Source organism: Salvia splendens, chromosome 5, assembly GCF_004379255.2.
Source record: "Salvia splendens isolate huo1 chromosome 5, SspV2, whole genome shotgun sequence".
In the NCBI taxonomy this organism is placed as follows: domain Eukaryota; kingdom Viridiplantae; phylum Streptophyta; class Magnoliopsida; order Lamiales; family Lamiaceae; genus Salvia; species Salvia splendens.
Window position 1 is genome coordinate 23,749,080 of NC_056036.1, and position 16,932 is coordinate 23,766,011.

Genomic DNA, 16,932 nt, shown 5'->3' on the forward strand with positions numbered 1-16,932 from the left:
TTTAAAATTACATAAATAATGGTGTGTAATTCAAGATCACATATCAATGCGTTCAATTCATTTTTCCATTGCCGTCCGTCCATCAATAAATATTTTATTTATTTTTTACCCCGTTTGGTAATAAATCTCACATTCCTTATAAAACTAATGCTCCCTCCGTCTGTGAATAAGAGTTTTGGTTCTCTTTTATCATAAATGGTAATAAAGTCTCACATTCTGCTAATTCATTTCCTCACATTTCATTTAAAACTAATATATTCTAGTGGGACCCATATTTCACTAACTTTTTTCCAACCATTTTTCATAAAATTTCTTAAAACTCGTGCCGCCAAAAAATGAAACTTCTAGAGGAAGTACTAGTATATAAAAGTAGGATTCACTGTCCACTAAAATTTTCTACTAACTTTCTACTAACATTTTTTAAAACTTGTTTCGAGTTAAAACTCCTCTTATATTGGTGGACGAAAGGAGTAGTAATCGTGTAAATTGTACACCTAAAATAAAACAAAAGAAGAATTGGAAATTTAGAAAATGTGTGCACCGTTTCACAAATATTACAAAACTCAGAAAATATGTCTCTAAATATGATTAAGTAGTTTTAATTAAATAAATTAATTTATTATTCTGGCCTAAATATTAGCTTTTCTTCTTATTGGAAAGCCGACTTTCTAATTAATAAATTAATTTAATACATGTAATTCCTGCTTTTATTTTAGATTTCAATATAATGGTGCATGAATTATTCTCCCTCAGCTCCCGCATGAGTGGGGCCAGTTTAACCGAATCATTTTTCTTTAATACAGTAATAATTAACTTTCTTCTTTCCCTTAACATAATAATAATTGTGCTAAATAGTACTCCCTCCATCCCATAGTAGATGTCACACTTGGGAGATAACACGGAATTTTAGGAGATGTTATTTTGTGTGTTAAGTGGTGAGAAAAAATATAATTTTATAATTAATGTGAGAGGGAACTTTTTCCAAAAGAGGAAATGTGACATTTTTTGTGGGACAAACTAAAAAAGGAAAGTGTGACATATATTATGGGATGGAGAGAATATTGATTTTTGAGAATGTGTTAGTTATCTAATATTATTTGATTTTCTTGATTAAAATGTGACTATCATTTATTGAATTATTAAATTAATTAAGGGATGTTTTACACTTTGAAACTACCTTTGTCACATTATTAATTGGCATATTCCTTATCCTAAGGGGTCGTTTGGTTGTACTGATAGGCCTTGATAGGGCCGCCTATCGGAGGTATATCAGCCGTTAGGTTGTACTGATATACTATCTCGCGACCCGGTAAACCAATCAAGATCCGGATGAAATTTAAGATTGCTACCTGCATTTCACCTATAACACTGTCCAGGTCCTCCCCTCCGATATTGCTCAATCTCGCGAAGCCCGTTTGGTGAAATTCGGCCAAGTCACAATTATACCCCTTCACTCCAACGTTTCAAGCCCCAGCTCCGCAAAGAGAGGTCGGCCATCGATTTTAGGGTTTGCATTCAATTTTGTATGAAATTTTGTTAGCCCGTTTGGTAATCATCGTTTTAGGTAATCTGTGAATGATTTGCAGATTCGTCGACCACATTTGGTGATATAGTAACCTGGGCTCGATTTTGAAGCGATTACCCATGGCTAATGAAGAGGAATCTCGAAAGGTACACAAAATTCACAACTACACAACGCTTAGTTATAATCAGTCTAGTTTCGATCTCTATTAAGAGCTTTGTACAATTGTCTTGGTTGTATGGAGTAATTGTCTTAGTTAGAGTAATTGGATTTGCGTCCAACTGTTTGTCTGTGTTCCTTCTCAGGTTGGAAGGAGGCGTGATGAGATGACAACCGTTTTGATTTTACTTGAGGAATTATTAAGTAATCTTCAAATTAATTTGTTGTTGATATCTCTCATAATCACTCTAATTGGACCAAATACTCGCAAGCGCAAACGTTGGTACATAGAGGATCCAACCCGAATGTTCGATTCAATTCCTGCTCATGTCAAGCAGTTAGATAGGCTTGTCCGTCTCACAGATCGGTCTTGCATTGATAATTTACGGATGGATAGAAACACATTTTGCCGACTATGCCGTATACTCCGTGATTGTGCAGGGTTAATTGATCAAAAATTTGTCACTGTTGAAGAACAAGTTGCCATGTTCTTATGTGTTCTATCATTTTATCATCCAAAAAATCTAAAACTATCATTATTAAACAAAAGTATCATTTTATCATTTGAAACTATCATTTTATCCCCTCAAAGTATCATTTTATGATGCAAAAGTATCATTTTATCATCCAAAAATCTAAAATTATCTTTATATGATGCAAAAGTATCATTTTATCATTTGAAACTATCATTTTATCCCCTCAAAGTATCATTTCATGAAGCAAAAGTATCATTTTATCATTCAAAAATCTAAAACTATCATTTTATGATGCAAAAGTATCATTTTATCATCCAAAAAATTTAAAACTATCATTATTAAACAAAAGTATCATTTTATCATTTGAAACTATCATTTTATCCCCTCAAAGTATCATTTTATGATGCAAAAGTATCATTTTATTATCTAAAAATCTAAAATTATCATTATTAAACAAAAGTATCATTTTGCATAGTTAACGTCGACATCTCAATCATGGATGCATTATTTATTTTGGGTGGGCAGACTCACTCAAACCACTCAAAAAACCATTTGGTATCAATCAAAATGAGATAAGAGCAAAGTTTCTTGTCTTATTTCACGTTGCTTGCTGCCTTTGTCTTCCTTAACTCTGTTTCCCTTCTGTCCAAAGGTAATTCACAAGCATTTTCTAGTGGCTATTGCAAAAAGCATAAGACATGACTGTGATATCTTTCATATGCAATTGCTTCTCTATAATCATTTTTCAAGAATCTTGGGCTTCGGTGCCCAGCTCTCTAAAGAGCCAGGCACAGAAGATGAAACACTATTTGCAACAGAGAAACGCGATGCCAAAATTAGAAATAGGGTTTGCAAGGATAAAAATGTCACTATAATAATCTTAGAAGGACAAATTTGTCCATGTATTTTTGTATCAGCAGTTTCTGCAGTCCAAACCAAACATAATATAAGCTATCATGGGGTTGCTGTCGGTACAACCAAACATCAAAGTGAGATACATATCTTACCACACTATCATGTAAAATCAATGTGAGGAGGCTATCTCATATAACCCTGTCAGTGCAACCAAACGAGCCCTAAGTGTATGCTGATAAATTGATAATATCTAGATATATATACTTAGTGCTTGTTTAGTAGACATATTAAGATAACATAAGGTAACTAAGGCTTTAAGATAAGAATCAAGATAATTTTTTGATAAAATTTTAGTGGTGTTGTTTGGTTGATTAGATAAAAATCAAGATAATTTTTAGATTAGATTGGTAACTACATTTTGCCCTTATAAGCATAATTAATATATTTATTTATTTTAATTAATTTAGTATTTTATACAAAAATTTTGCCAATTTACTAATCGTGAATTTTTATACTGTTTCGAATATTTAATTCATTAATCATTAATTAAACCTTAATTCACATTATCGTCCACTACTAAAACAGTTAGTAATGGTCGAATAGAGGAGCGTAGATGTAATTCCATATGTACTTATATTTATATACATTAATACATACATGACAACGTTATATATAGGTGATGTTGCACACAGCACACAAGTCCATAAGATCACCCTAAGCTCGATTCACATCCATTCAAAAACACTCTTACCATTTCGAAATGAAGAGAACGTCGTCCTGGAAATATATTACTGCATAAAGATTTTCGAAACATCTGTTATTTCTTGATCTATGTATGTACTACTTACTACAAGGCTATATAATATATGATCAGTGATGCTGAGAGAGATGAAAATGGAGCGAAAACAGGCAGAACGTCGTGCGATCTATATAAATCATAACGATGTCGTTTTCTCCATCAATTATGATGGGTTGAAACTAGCCACTCATACTTTTGGGTTGCTTTCGATCAACTATTTCAGGAACTTGATCAAGTAGGTAGTTCATATCCTCGGGAAATTCGCCCTTAGCTCGATTCGTTTTACCTCCTATAACCACTGTTGTTCCATCTTGCAACGCCCAGATCTTTTTATTGAGAAGCCAGAAAATTAGTAGTAGTATAAATTTTTATATTGTTGATGCAAGCAAGATTTTACTAGTATGTACTTGATTTTACCTGTGAATGAGATAAAAAGCTGATGCAGGTGGTGAGCATGAGAACACCAAAACCAGCGTAAACAATAGGCACCCCTGGATCAGTCTGTGCACGAGACAAATCAAAACAACTTTAGACGGAAAAATAACAAGAGTGCAGTGTTCGACCAGAGCTTATCGTCTCATTACCTTTAGTTCAAGGCCGGTACTGCCAATTGCCTCTAACACAACAATTTTCACACCATCAATCTCAATGGGGAGTTTTGAGTTTGGCCGTCTGACTCCAGCCAACTTTCCTTCTTGATCATAAAGGACGATAGATTGCATATCTCGAGCTAGCATTGATCTAAAAGAAGATCAGAAACGAAGTAGGCGTTATCCAGTGTATCAACAACGAGAATCCCACAAAATGGTATGATAGGCTGACCAGTAGATGATCTTACATTCCCTTAAGATTAGTAGAGTCCGTGTCTGAGATAGGCAGGAAGGTCCCATAGAGCTTCTTGTCCCCGTTGATTTGCAAGGGCGCCAAAGCCAAATTAAATGGCCCTTCATCATCCTTCATCACTTGTAGCGCTGACAGACTCCAATCCGTCTGATATATGGTGAATCCGCCGTATCTTAAAGGATGATTTACACTTATCGTCTCTCTCATTACCTCCTTGCCGTTAAGATCAATGAGTGAAAGATCACTGTAAAACTGTGAAACCTGAAATCAAGAAAAAGAGTATTTAAGATTTACAGAAACTCAAAAGTTTTAACCTTTTTTATCTTCAAAATTGTGCTTGCCTACCTCTCCACTTTCATAGTAGTCCATCGAGAATCTATTGACATGAACCTCGGTGTTGAAGGATTCTGAAGAAGTAGATAGAAATCCACTCGGTCCTAATACATCCCCCACGACAAAGTTCAAACCCTGTGGAACTGTTACAGACCCTCGAAAACTTCCAGCAGCGCTTAGAGTTCCACCTCCCATGATTAGCAGCAATGCTAAATGCACTCCGATGGGGGCAACCCTACCTGCCAGCCCCCTGAAGGCATATAATGATGGCCCCTTTAGAAATACCTAAAACAAAGACAAAATTGGTTCTCATTTTTCAACACGACAGAAAACCACAAGCAATCTAAGCATAACCACCATACAGCTTCCATAATTTAGTACTACTAATATAAAATTTGAGTGTAATCTGTGAGGTTTTGAGCAGATGTTGAAATGACAGTTGAGTAGCGTAGAGTGAGCAGTGATGTGTATAGAACTTAAAACACAACAAGGATGAAAAAGTACTTCATAACCAGCACCCATTAGAATGACACCCAAATCTTGAACTGATGCATTTGGCAATGTATCAGAATATTCCTGCTTACGAATGGAGTCAGCCGAATGTAAGAAAGACCACCTGCAAACGAGCATTCATGTTCTCAAGAATAGCAAAGGGGCAGGAGACAAGAATTATAAGATTGGATACAAAACAAACCTTCTTGCTACCTTCACTAAAGGGATCTGTGTTGTGTATGTACAAGCCATAAGTGATGCTCCCAAGAGGATCAAGGTTCCCAGGAATACAGGAGACGAAAACATATGGTCAAAGCCAAGGGTAAGAATCCACCTCCATGTGAAGAATCCTAGGACTGGATTGTCTTCAGGGTACTTCTCAAAATAGAAACTTGGTGCCTCGCCTTGTTCAACGAACGTTCCTAGAGAAAATATCCAAGTTTACTTATTCAGTAAACTACACCCCCGTTCGGATGGCCTGATTCAATCAAAGATTGAATGTAGTCTGCTGTTCGGTTTTCCAATTCCATGCCATCAAGGCCCGCAACATATAGTCTAGGCCCGACAAGGCCCACATCCACAATGGACTGACTAGCTTTAATCCCAGATTATTCATCTCACCCTCAGATTATTTTGTCGGCCTCCTTTGACCACCACCGCCGCCCTCCCATCTTCTATTTCCCTTCCCTCTCTCTCTCTACCATAACACCTCTCCTTCTCTCGTTTATTTAATCTTAGACAAAGCTCATCTTAGTCTATCCTAGATTACATCTCACGATTATTTGTCTAATGAACCAAACAACCATTGGTTGTTCAGTTGGCAAGATTGTATCTCAGAATTAAATATGTAATGTGTTTGGTACATGAGATTGAATCTCACGACTCTATGTTAGATGGATAATCATATCATAATTAGTCATAGCCAACCCCTCCCACTAAAATAATCTCACAACTTAATCCTAGATTATATCTCGTTACTATTTTATCTAGCAAAACAAAGCACCACCTACATGTTACAAACACTTGAGAAATACTTACATTTTCTAGAAATCATTAAGCTACGTATGGATGGGTATGCATAGTTTATATATGGTACATGTATAATTTGGCAATTAAAGTAAAAATTGAGCAAAGAAAAATGTTAAAAGAGCAAGTAATATTACCTAAAGCCATGAGAGCAGCAAGTGCAAACATCTGAGCAATAGCCAGAGGCAAATTGGAGAGGATTGAGACAACTTTTTTAGGGAACCCCTTCAATTTCCAAGAACGGCGGCCTTTCTTGATTGTCGGCGGAGCTCCAGCGGGATCAGGTGCCTCAATATTTGTGGTCCTAGGCGCTTGCGAGCTCTTCTTCTTAGTCTCAGAGGTTCTGAGCTCACAAAATACAGTCTTTCTGTATAAAGTGAGAGTGAGAGTGAGAGTGCCGCCATTTTTAACACTGCAGAGAAGCGAGTTCCTGAGAGGTGAAAACTGGGTTCTCAATTTGAGGTCATTTCGCGGCTTCTGCAACTCAATCTTGGATACAATTTTCAAATTCAGAGAATTCATTTGGATTGAGGAGTGACGAATTCGTTGGCCATTGCTAACTATATCCACAACCCAATAACAACTTTGGTAAGTGGCTATTTTGCCACGAGTTAATAATATTGTATTATTCCTTTCGTTCTAATTATTTTTCTATTTTCCACTATTACTACTTTTTTTTATTTTTCTTTTTTATTTTACTAATTTATGCACTAAAATTTATATTATTTTTATAAAAAAATTCTAAAAATTGAAAGAGATAGTAGTTAATCCGAATACAATCCATACTATCTGATGCATTTCATTTTGAACACAGGATTTAAGAAAATTAATAGTTAAAGGTTAAATAAAAAATAAGAGAAAAATTAATTCTTTTATCAAAAAAGTTGGAGCAAGTAGTTTGGGACGACCCAAAATGGCATATAGAGCAAGTAAGTTGGGACGGAAGAGTACTTCCTTCCTTAGAGAGTAGTTGAGACTAGGGGTGGGTCGATACGAGATATCGTATCGAAAACGTTGTATCGTATATCGTATCGAAAATATCGATATGAAAGAATTTCATATCGTTATCGTATCGAAAGTTTCGATATATCGAATTTCGATATATCGAACTTTCGATATGGATAATATCAATATCGTTATCGTATCGATATTTCGATATATCGTACCGAAATTCAATATATCGAATTTCGGTACGATATATCGAAATATCGATATCGTATCGAATACCTGTATACCGAAACTTATAATTTCAAAACTTAAAATTCAAACAAAAGTTAATAAAACTTCAACACAATAAAATTAATAATGTTCTTATCTCCATAATCAAAATACAACACTACCAAGTACAATTAAATGGATTTATATATATTTATAATTTTAAATTTTAATATGTATTGAATTTCAATATGTTTCGATATATATGATATATATCGTATATTCGATATAAAACGATATATCGCGATATAAGGAAATTCATATCGTTATCGTATCGAAAACTTACGATACGGTATCGTATCGTATCGAAAATTATGATATATCGAAAATTCGATAATTTTTTGATATTTTTCGATACGATACGAGCGATATATCATTTTTTCGATATTTTTCCTCTGCCCTAGTTGAGAGATACTCCTATTTCTTTTTTCAGCTTCTTCTTAGATAGTTCAGACGTTTCTCTTTTCTGACAAAAAAAAATTTAGTCAATTTATTAAATTCCATTGCTTCACAATTACATACAAGATGTGAACTCATTTTTTATATAGAAATGAATCATCCCAATTTTAAGAACTTAATGAGGTGAACCTAATTCTCCAATAATAATACTTCAATTATTTTTTGTTTCTATTTCACTCATACGTTACTAATTTCACGTTAAAATTCGTGTTGTTCCCACGGTCCCTATTTCTTACTTTCTGGTCCATGATTAATTGACACCAATTTCTTTTTTCGTCCGTCTGCAAGTAATTGACACTCTTACTTTTTAATATTTTTTGTAATAGACCCTGCATTCCATCAACTTAATAAAGATAATAATTACTATTAACTACAATAATAACTGTTATGTAACCACCCATTAACTCCCTATTAACTTCAAATAACTCCCCACTAGCTTCAACTAATTACCCACTAATGTAATCATCAAGCAACGTGTATCAAAATATATCACGTAATATCATATGGAAACTTCTAATTCATTCATTGATTAAATAAGAGACTCCACACACATATTTATAATATGTGTGGATACATGGAAAGATATGTTAAATCCCTATAATATCTAAGCAAAATAATATATGTTAAAACCCTATAATATCTAAACAAAATAATATAGTAAAAGAGGCTCGTATCAGCCCTACACCAGATTTCATACAAGAATCAGATGTTGGAGAAGAAAAATACCGACCAGAACGAAGATAATCTTCCAAAGAATCAGTTTCCATTCCACTGGGGCATTATGATAGTTCTGAAAGCCATGGACATAAGCTCCATGAACAGAGGTGGCTCCATAGACAGTCGCGTTGTGGAACCCATGCACCTTGAGGTTGAAGATTGCCAGTAGGGCACCAAAGAGGGCCAACAGTGTCAATGTATGTTAGTGTATTGAGCTGATCAAGATCAAGACTCATTCTTGGATTTGTAGCTTAATCAAGGAGAAAGGGAGACAGCTTGATCAAGGAGAAAGCATTTCCAGAGACTAGCCATTATGCTCAAACTGAAAGTGACCGATTGGTTGGCGGTTGTAACAGAATTCGGGAAGAGGCTAGCGGTTGAGCTGAATTGATCGAGCCTAACTTCCTATAAGTAGCGATGATGCTTCCACTCATTTCAACTCATTCAAGAACAACAGAATTCAAGAGAGATCGAGTGAAGAAGAGAGATTTTGAACTGTGCATTTGTGCTCTCGAAGCAGGCTGACATCGAGCGAGTTGAGAGTGTTTTCACTTGTAAATCTCCGAGGGAATAGAGCGTTCTTGTAAAACCTTTCATTGAGTGATCAATAAACACATACACTAGTTTTCTTCCCGTGGATGTAGGCCTAGAGTCGAACCACGTAATCGCTGTGTTCCTTTTCTTGTTGTGGTTCATTCAATCGAGCAATTGATCCTCACAAATACGCGATCAAAATTCACAATGTGGCGCCGTTTGTGGGAATGCTTGAGTAATCGTGGAGGCATAGGGGTTTTCTCTAGAATTCTTTCTTGGTATTCATTCTCTGTCGGCACCCCATCTGTTTGAAGAATGACTACAGCAAGATTTGATGTTAAGAAGTTCACTGTCCGAAATGATTTTGGCTTATGGAGGCTTAAGATGAAAGCAATCCTGATGCAGCAGGGCTTGTGGGAAATCTTGAATGGTGGAGGCAACAGTGAGGAGAAGAAGCCCGAGCTAGATGAGAAAGAAAAGACAAGAGCTCAAGATATGGAATACAAGGTATGCAGTGAAGGGGTTGGTAGTGGAAGCGTGCGTTTCTAACGGATCACATAAAATTGATCTATTTAGCAGATTATTTAGATAAATTCTATTCGCGTAATTATCACATGTATCATGCTCATAACTTGAATTTTAAACATGCTTTAGCACAAATAATCCCTAAAACATGCTTGATACGGAGTTAGCCAATTTACCTCGTTGATTCACTTAAGAATCAAAGATGGCTTGCGTCTTCTCCACGTGAAGATCTTGAGAACTCGACCTCAGATCTTCTGACTGGTGTCCCGGACTGTAAATTGATATTTGTGTGGGAAAATCTCACCAGTGTACTAGGACTTAAATAAAGAAGACAGAATCCTGCTCACGGAAGGAGAGCAAAATTTCGATCCTCTCCTTGGAATAGGGGGGACGAAAATTGTGTAGAGAAAACAAGTGTGTTTTCTATCTACTTTATTCTCCTATTTATATTAAGTCACATATTGGGCCCAGTCAGGGATCTAAGGAAGAATTTGGACATGGCCTCACCCAATTAGCTTTTTACTAATTAAATTGAACCCACAATTTAATACAAGCTTATATTGGAATATTACAAGCGGCCACTACAAAAGTAATATTGCACTGCCTTTCCAAATCCGAAATTACAAGTATTCCGGGTTTCCTTTTTAAGTGTGTAATTTATTTCCCGCGCTTAAGATAGAAACATTCATTAATTAATCAATGTCTGCTATGAACTTAATTAATTAACATATTTTAATTTCCAAGAGTGGACTTAGCAAGAAACTCTTATTTATTATTCATAGAGTAATCAAACTCCAACTAGCTAGGTTCCGAATAATAAAACCTTGTTTCGAGCTCCCCTTCTGGATGTTATCAAACGAGACTCACCTCTCACACGATTCAACATAATAGCAATCCTAGCACCGCTAGACGTTGATCGCCACTACCCAATATACCAGGATCATTGGGTGACGAAAAACCCGCACCTATTGGTAAATCAAAGTAGTAGATACTCAATATCGTATGCTCAATGCTAACGTACATTGATTAAGAAATTAATTGTCAAGACCTCGTCTTTCAGTAGATAGCATAAAGACTCGTCTTGCTGTTTAGATCCAATTCAGTGCTATACCACACCAACGTCATCTTATTTCAATAAGGCTTAGAAATAATAGGACTGACATTGCAACCTTTCACGATAGGTAGTCTAGGCCTATCTAGGTTGTGAAATTCTTATTTTTCTTTTTTCAAAACTGACCGTGTTACCTTAAATTGGACGACGCCCACAACCGGTCTACTAAAACAAAGACTTAGACTTTGTTACATTTGCTTATACATTTAAATATGCAATAAACATCCATTTAATGTAAAACATAACAACATTATGACAAAATTAATCTGTTGCATTCATTGAAAAATAATAATTAGAGTTTTACAGTATTCAATCACTCGAAAGGTGATTTCTAGTATACAAACCCTAACATACAGCACCTTGATCCTCAACCTCACTGACAGAGTTCTGAGAGAAGTTTCAAAGGAAGATACAGCGGCTGGAGTTTGGTCCAAATTGGAGTCATTATATATGGCTAAATCATTGGTCAACCGACTACATTTGAAGTAGAAACTACTAACATTCAAGATTGCTGATGGGAAAATTGTGTTGGAGCAACTTGAAGATTTTGGAAAATGTGTTGATGATCTTGAGAACATTGATGAGGAGATCAAGGATGAGGATAAGGCTCTGATGTTGTTGAACTCTTTGCCACCGAGTTATGAACACTTTAAAGATGTTATGCTTCTCGGTAGAGAATCCAAGATCAAGTATGAGGAAGTCTATTCTGCCTTGAAACTCAAGGAGATCCAGAAATCCAACTCTAAGTCTGTTGATATAGTGCCTGAAAGTCTGATTGTTGCTAATTTCAAGAAGAATGGAAAAAAGAAATCACATAAGAAGCCTCGGAATAGTAAAGGAGCTGATGGGAAGGAGACTAGATCATGCCACTATTGCAAGAAACCTGGCCACTTAAAGAAGACTTGCTGGTCTTGGAAGAAGAAGCAGGCCGAGGATGAAGCAGGGAAGAACACTGCTGATCTTGCAAAAGAATTGGAAGTCCCAAAGGCCCTGTGTGTGTCTAAGGAGATAGAGGAGCTTCCTTGGATCATGGACTCCGGTTGCAGCTTTCACATGTGCCCAACCAGAAGTTATTTTGATGAAATAAAAGATGCAGTTGGATCTGTTCTATTAGGAAATGATTAGATATGCAGGATCAGAGGAATAGGGGACATCAAACTCAGGCTGTAAAATGGATCTGTGAGGTTACTCACTGGTGTGAGATTCATTCCAGAAATTGAGAGAAACATGATTTCCATTGGAGTCTTGGATGCTGCAGGAGTCATGAACATTGTCAAGAATGGTGAGATTGTCATGATGGCTGAAAGAAGGAGTTTGTACTATCTAAAGGCAAGTGTGATTTCTGGATCAGTGAATTTAGTGCAGACAATGGATCTGAGGACTTGGCATCTGAGACTTGGACATCTGGGGGAGGCAGGAATCAAGGAGTTGGCGAAAAGGGGCCTGATCAAGCTGGAAAATCCCAGTGAACAACTGGGGTTATGTGAGCAATGTGTGCTCGGGAATAGCAAGAAATTGCCCTTTGCAAGGGGCATCCACAGTTCAGCAGCTCCACTGGACTATGCCCACAGTGATTTGTGGGGGCCAGCTACACCAATCACATTGGGTGGAGGTAAATATTTTCTATCCATCATTGATGATTTTTCAAGGAAGCTGTGGGTGTTTATCTTGAAAGAAAAGTCAGAAACCTTTGTGAGATTTAAAGAATGGTGTAGGGAAGTTAAAATAGAGAAGGGTTGTTCACTGAAGTGTTTGAGGACTGACAATGGGTTAGAATTCCTAAGCCATGAGTTTGATTCTTTTTGCAAGGAAAGGGGAATGAAAAGGCACAGGACAGTCCCATGCAATCCCCAACAAAATGGGGTTGCTGAGCGCATGAACAGAACCATTTTAGAGCGGGTTAGGTGCATGTTGTTTGGCTCTGGAATGTCTAGAAGGTTCTGGGTGAGGCTGTGAGTATGGCTGCAATACTCATTAATAGAAGTCCATCTTCAGCAATAGCTATTGATACTCCTGATCAGAAATGGTATGGAAGAGTTGTGGACTACTCAAATATGAGAATTTTTGGTTGTATGTCATATGCTCACATCAGGCAAAGCAAGTTAGAACCAAGAGCTTTGAGATGCGTGATGATTGGATACCAGAGGGGAGTAAAGGACTACATGCTATGGTGTATAGAACCAGGAATTCAGAAAGTTGTTATATCTAGAGATGTGCAATTTGAAGAAAGTAGAATGTCTTTTCTAGAAAAGACTCAAGACAGTATGAGGCCATCTCAAGTTAGGAAGGAGCCAGAGCATGAAAGGATGATAGAAATGGAGATTTTGGAGCCTGAGGAATCAAATCAGGTGGACGCTTCTGGATCTAACAGAGATATTGAGGCTGAGCAACAATTAGAGGCTCATCATGAACAAGAAGAGCCAGACACTAATACTCTGAACTCCCTGAGGAGTCTCAACAAGATCTAAGTGACTATGTCCTAGCTAGAGACAGGATCAGAAGAGTCCCTAAACCATTAACCAGATACAGTGAGGCATAATACTTGTTCTATGCACTCTGCATTGCAGAGAATATTGAGTATGCAGAGCCTGCAAACTTCAAGGAGGCTATGAGATCAAAGGAGAGCAAGCAATGGATGGAAGCTATGATAGAGGAAATACAGTCTTTTCTCAAGAATAAGACTTGGATACTTGTGAATAGATCATCCACTCAAAGGCCAGTAAGCTGTAAATAGATATTTAAGAAAAGGTGGAGGCAGGGAACAAGATCAGATTTAAGGCAAGACTTGTAGCTAGAAGCTTCACACAAGAGGAGGGAATAGACTATAATGAGGTGTTTTCTCCAGTAGTAAAGCATGCCTCGATTCGAATTCTACTGGCCATAATTACACAAAGAAACTGGCTTCTAGATCAACTTGATGTGAAGACAGCTTTTCTTCTGGAGATCTTGAAGAGACTATATATATGGATCAACCAGAGGGATTTGTGATACATGGCAGTGAGGAGGATAAAGTGTGTCTACTGAAAAAGAGCCTTTACGGTCTGAAACAAGCAAGCAGACAATGACATATCAAATTTGATAAGCATATGCAGAAAATGAGATTTGTAAATTCCAAGTATGACAGTTGTGTTTACTTTAAATCTGAGTCTGAAGGGCCAGCGGTGTATTTACTGCTGTATGTAGATGACATATTACTTGCTGGATAGAGTGAAACAACTGCTGAAAGAAGGCTTTGAGATCAAGGACCTGGGAAGTGCTAGGAAGATACTGGGCATGGACATATTCAGAGACAGAGACAAGAGAGTTTTGTGGTTGTCTCAGGAAGATTATGTCAAGAAAGTCATACAAAAGTTCCAGATTGAAAGGAGCAAGGCGACAGTAGTTTCAATATCCCAGCAAACAAAACTATCTAAGGAGTAGTGCCCCAGAAACCAGCAAGAAGAAAGGGAGATGAACCGAATACCTTACTCCAACATAGTGGGCAGTGTAATGTACATGATGATATGCACGAGGCCTGATATTTCTCATGCAGTGAGTGTAGTCAGCAGATACATGTCCTGTCCAGGAAAAGAGCATTGGTTAGCCTTGAAGGGAATTCTCAAATATCTCAAGGGAAACTCTGATCTAGGAATTATGTTCAAAGTAGAGAATGAAGATAATGGAGATGCTCTTACTGGTTTTTGCGACTCAGACTACGCAGCTAACCTCGACAATAGGCGCTCACAATCCGGATACATTTTTACCTTATTTGGCTCTGTAGTGAGCTGGAAGTCAAATCTTCAATCTGTAGTAGCTTTGTCAACAACGAGAGGCCGAGTATATAGCATTGACGGAGGCCGTGAAGGAGAGTTTCTGGCTCAAGGGAATGATTGGTGATTTTGGAGTGAAACAAGAAAGTGTTGCTATCAAATGCGACAGTAATAGTGCAATTTGTCTCGCGAAGCACCAAACTTTCCATGAGCGCAGCAAACACATCGATGTAAGGTTGCACTTCATTCGAGATGAGGTTGACAAAGGTGCGGTCAGAATTGAGAAGGTGAGCACCGAGCACAATGCGACTGATGTTCTTACAAAAGCTTTACCAAAGTCTAAGTTTCGACATTGCTTAGATTTGGTTGGAGTGGTTCAGAATTTGTAAGTGTAAGGAGAAAGGTGGAGCTAGGTGTATGGGATTCTTGGATCGCTCAATGTTGAGGATTTGTTAGTGTATTGAGCTGATCAAGATCAAGACTCATTCTTGGAGCTGTTGCTTGATCAAGGAGAAAGGGAGACAACTTGATCAAGGAGAAAGGGAGATAGCTTGATCAAGGAGAAAGCATTTCCAGAGACTAGCCGTTATGCTCAAACCGAAAGTGACCGATTGGTTGGCGGTTGTAACAGAATTAGGGAAGAGGCTAGCGGTTGAGCTGAATTGATCGAGCCTAACTTCCTATAAGTAGCGACGATGCTTCCACTCATTTAATCTCATTCAAGAACAACATAATTCAAGAGAGATCGAGTGAAGAAGAGAGATTTTCAACTGTGCATTTGTGCTCTCGAAGTAGGCTGACTTCGAGCGAGTTGAGAGTGTTTTCACTTGTAAATCTCCGAGGGAATAGAGCGTTCTTGTAAAACCTTTCATTGAGTGATCAATAAACACATACACTAGTTTTCTGCCCATGGATGTAGGCCTAGAGCCGAACCACGTAATCGTTGTGTTCCTTTTCTTGTTGCGGTTCATTCAATCGAGCAATCGATCCTCACAACTACGCGATCAAAATTCACAGTGTAGGTGGCCGAATCTTGGAGCTGGCATTGGCATGGCTCCTTCCTTCTCGTTCATAACTACACGAGGGGCAGTCCCCGTTGGTCGATTTGGGACAGGGAGTGATCGTGACAATGTGAGTGGAGTCTGAGCCATTGGTATAGGCATGGCCAGCAGTAGTGATGGTCACATAGCGTCACAATTGGTTCTTGGGCTAGTTCAAAGCAGATGTTGCATTCAACAATACATCCTGATGATGAGGCGTCCATTAATTCACCAAAACCACAGTCCATATGTTGAATCAGTTTGTTTGTAATCAATGCAACAAAAACATTCTGATTTATATTTGTTTAAACTTGATGCAAGAATCAATCTTAAACAACATATGAATAAAGGAGGAAGGTGAAAGTCTCTTAGCTAATATCATCAATATCGATCTTCGCCTTCTAAAAGAATAGCAAGAACAATACATTAACGACACAAGTTACACAAACCTTATAGTGTATCTAGTATCTACTAAGATTTAAATAATCCTCTCATCAACAATTCAAACAATTACTATAATTATTTAGTTCAGAATGTATAAAATACAAATCAGATTTTAACATACAGAAATCCAGAATCAGAAATCAGATTTAACCTAATTTTGGATCAGTCTCCATTAGCAACTGCAGATAATTAGAATATCGAATATAAACAATTTTATTCCACTAAACACATTAAAAGATAATCAGAAAAATTCAATCATAGAACTTCAAACAATCAATAAAAGTATAAAACTGTTGTTCCCTCAATCTTAAACCATTCGAAATCGAATACATGAAACAATAATATTAATTCACAATTAGGACTCTAAAAAACGTAAATTAGACTTTAACCAAAGAGAAACAGAGAAACATCATCACAAGAAATTAGATATTCACCAGAAAATATCAAAGGGAGCTGAAATAGATGTATATTACTTCCTCCATCCGCCATTAGAGACTCATTTAGGGGCGACACGAGTTTTAAGAAATGTTAAGAAAAGTGGGTGGAAAAAAGTTAGTGGAATAGGAGTCCCACTTGTATATATTAATTTTAAATGAAATGTGAGTGGAATGAGTTAGTGGAAGGTGAGACCCT

General features: G+C 37.0%; 1 protein-coding gene across 1 annotated transcript; it reads right to left on the reverse strand.

Moving 5' to 3' along the window:
- Positions 1–3,765: 3,765 nt before the first annotated feature.
- LOC121805200 (cytochrome c biogenesis protein CCS1, chloroplastic-like) lies at positions 3,766–7,082 on the reverse strand. Its single transcript, XM_042204990.1, has 8 exons — positions 6,643–7,082; positions 5,682–5,901; positions 5,492–5,603; positions 5,000–5,272; positions 4,650–4,915; positions 4,396–4,552; positions 4,229–4,312; positions 3,766–4,137 (listed from the first exon to the last, which is right to left on the reverse strand). Exons 1-8 carry the CDS (start codon positions 7,025–7,027, stop codon positions 3,991–3,993), a joined length of 1,644 nt encoding a protein of 547 aa, XP_042060924.1. The 5' UTR covers positions 7,028–7,082; the 3' UTR covers positions 3,766–3,990.
- Positions 7,083–16,932: the final 9,850 nt, after the last annotated feature.